Raw genomic sequence first — 2826 nt, forward strand, 5'->3', positions numbered from 1 at the left:
GATTTATTATACACACACACACACACACACACACACACACACACACACGTGCACATGCGCTTTTTTTCAGGAGTCAGTTCTTCTTACTCCATGTGGGTCCTGAGGATTGAACTTAGATCTGCATGCTTGGCGGCAGGCAACTTCACACTGAGCCATCTTGATAGTTTTGAGAATTTTTTCATACACGAAAACTGATTTTTTGAGGAATTTACATCATAGGAACTAAATTTTCATTAACTTAATTTTTTTTATGTGCATGTATGTGAGCTGGAATGAATTTGTGTGCCCTATGTGCGTTCAGGAACCCTTGAAGAATAGGACTTCATCCCCACTGGAACAGGAGTTTTTTAAAGGCTGTTGGTGAGCTGCTGTGTGGGTGCTGGGAACCAAACCCAGGTCCTTTGCATGAGCAGTGAGTGCTCTAACCACTGAACCACCTCTCCAGCCCCCAGCCCACCTGTTAGGTTTGGTCACATTGTCATTTTTCTTTCTCATAATATATCTGGAGCAACAGTCTTTACAAGGGTGGTGGCACACGCCTTTAATCCCAGCACTTGGGAGGCAGAGGCAGGTGGATTGCTGAGTTCGAGGCCTGCTTGGTCTACAGAGGTGAGTTCCAGAACAGCCAGGGCTACACAGAGAAACCCTGTCTCAAAAACAAAACAAAACAACAACAACAACAAAAAAACAAAACAACAAAAACAAAAACCCAAAAAAGTTTTAATCCCAGCATTTGGGAGGCAGAGGCAGGCGGATTTCTGAGTTTGAGGCCAGCCTGGTTTACAGAGTGAGTTCCAGGACAGCCAGGGCTACACAGAGAAACCCTGTCTCGAAAAACAAACAAAACCCAAAACAAACAAACAAACCAACCCAAAAAAGTAAAATCTGGCTGGACCACTGCTCTGCATCTGACGATATCTGACTTCCCTTTCTTAGGCTTTGTTGTGATTGGTTCACGCCATCTTAAAGGCTCATTTGTTTAGCGATTCAACGTTTGATGAGCCCCTTCCTCTGAGGCAAAAGTCAGAGGAACCCAACAAACCAGGCTCTCATTAAATGGCTCAGTGGGTAACAGTGCTTACAGTAGAGCCCGAAGCCCTGTGCTTGATCCCTCAGGCTTGCATGGTGGAAGGAGCCAGCCTTCTCCAGCAGGGAGCCTGTACTCTGACCGCCACATACCGGCCATGGCATACCTCCTTCTCTGTAACTCTGACCGCCACACGCAGGCCATGACATACCCCGTTCTCTGTAACTAAGAGTGCAACACAGCAAACCAGAGCCTCTGGCCTCAAAAGCCCAGAGTCTGCAGGAGGCAAAGCAGCGAGCCATCACACCAGCGCTCTGTGAATCTTGCCTGTTCTTGCGCCTGGAAACAGAGGCGGTTGCGAAGGGCTGCCTGGCAGACCCTCTGGGCCCCAGTGGTGACACTAGACTTAGGCTATTAAATTTTATTCATCTCTGGTTTTATCCTTGAGAGAAAGCCCGAGGTGACTAGGCTGGTCTCAACCTCACCGTGTAGGATGACTCCCTGCTCCGTCTCTGCGGCCCTAGGGTCTCAGAAACATGCCGCCCGTAGCTGGTTTAAGTAGGCTACCTGTGCTCTTAGGCACCCTACCAACCGAGCTGATAAACTCTTTGGTCCTGAAGTTAGGCTTTACAAAAGGGTGCTGGGTAGAGAATATTCCAGGTAGGAGGACCACGGGTGTGATGCAAGGGTGTGTAACTTAGGCGACAGAGGAGCCTAGTATGGTCCAAGATTCAGTCTGAAGGGCAAAAGGTTACACTGTTGTGCCAGCCAGTTAAATAATGCATTGATTGCTTGGTCAATTATTGCAAGTGCTCCTATTGATTTTATGATTAACATTTAGAAGCAGCCATATTACATTTTTAGATTACTACATACCTCAGAAAGCAGTGTGGAAAATGTGGTCTGCTACCACGAAGGGGAAGAGATTGTTGGGGCCGGGGTCTCGTCTGAGTATTTGGACAGTCCCTTTGAAGGGAGTTCTGCCCAGGAGAACCATGGCAATCCTTACCTACCACAGTGAGATCCAGGCTAAAGGAATTCTGCCCGGTTTTGTTGGTAGCCACGCACGTGTAGGTCCCTGCGTCACGTTGGGTGAGCGGATCGATGAGCAGAGAGTGGACTCCCGTCTCTCTGACCAGCATCTTGTGGGAGGCGTCGGGTAGCACAGGTTGCCCATTGAGCAGCCATGTCAGCTCTGGGGGTGGTAAGCCACTCACCTAACAGATGACAGAATAGCTGATGTGGATGACATAGACAGGCAGATTTAAGACTGAATTCTTTATCCTTATCCGCACCAAATGTACAGTAAAGGAAGACACGGAAGGGTGGGGACTCTGCCACAGCCTTGGTTTTTGATTTTTTTGTTTGTTTTGTTTTTGTTTGTTTGTTTGTTTGTTTTGTTTTTCAAGACAGGGTTTCTCTGTGTAGCCCTGGCTATCCTGGAACTCACTCTGTAGACCAGGCTGGCCTCGAACTCAGAAATCTTCCTGTCTCTGCCTCCCAAGTGCTGGGATTAAAGGTGTGCGTCACCACCACCCAGCCCCGCCACAGCCTTGGAAGAGGGGTCTGAATGAATGGTGCTATCACTTTGAACGATGTGGAATCTCTGCTCCATTTTAGTCATGATTGATCCATGTGATTATATCATTTACAGAGTGATGATAGAGACAAACAGAAAAACACAGGCTGCTGTATCACTCAGTAAAAGAGATGACTTCGGCTTAGAGACCAGAGTTAGAAAAGGCAGATGTTAAATCAAGGTTCTCAAATTTTGTTCATGGACTACCTAAAAACAAAAC

General features: G+C 47.4%; 1 protein-coding gene across 1 annotated transcript in view; it reads right to left on the bottom strand.

The window, feature by feature from the left end:
* Nucleotides 1–2826, bottom strand: part of Mypn (myopalladin) — a 90095-nt gene that overhangs the window by 5268 nt on the left and 82001 nt on the right. Inside the window, exon 17 of the mRNA XM_031347982.1 lies at nucleotides 2037–2244. Within this exon, the coding sequence (XP_031203842.1) occupies nucleotides 2037–2244 (208 nt within the window). The remainder of the gene's footprint in view (nucleotides 1–2036; nucleotides 2245–2826) is intronic.

Source organism: Mastomys coucha, unplaced genomic scaffold (assembly GCF_008632895.1).
Source record: "Mastomys coucha isolate ucsf_1 unplaced genomic scaffold, UCSF_Mcou_1 pScaffold3, whole genome shotgun sequence".
NCBI lineage: Eukaryota > Metazoa > Chordata > Mammalia > Rodentia > Muridae > Mastomys > Mastomys coucha.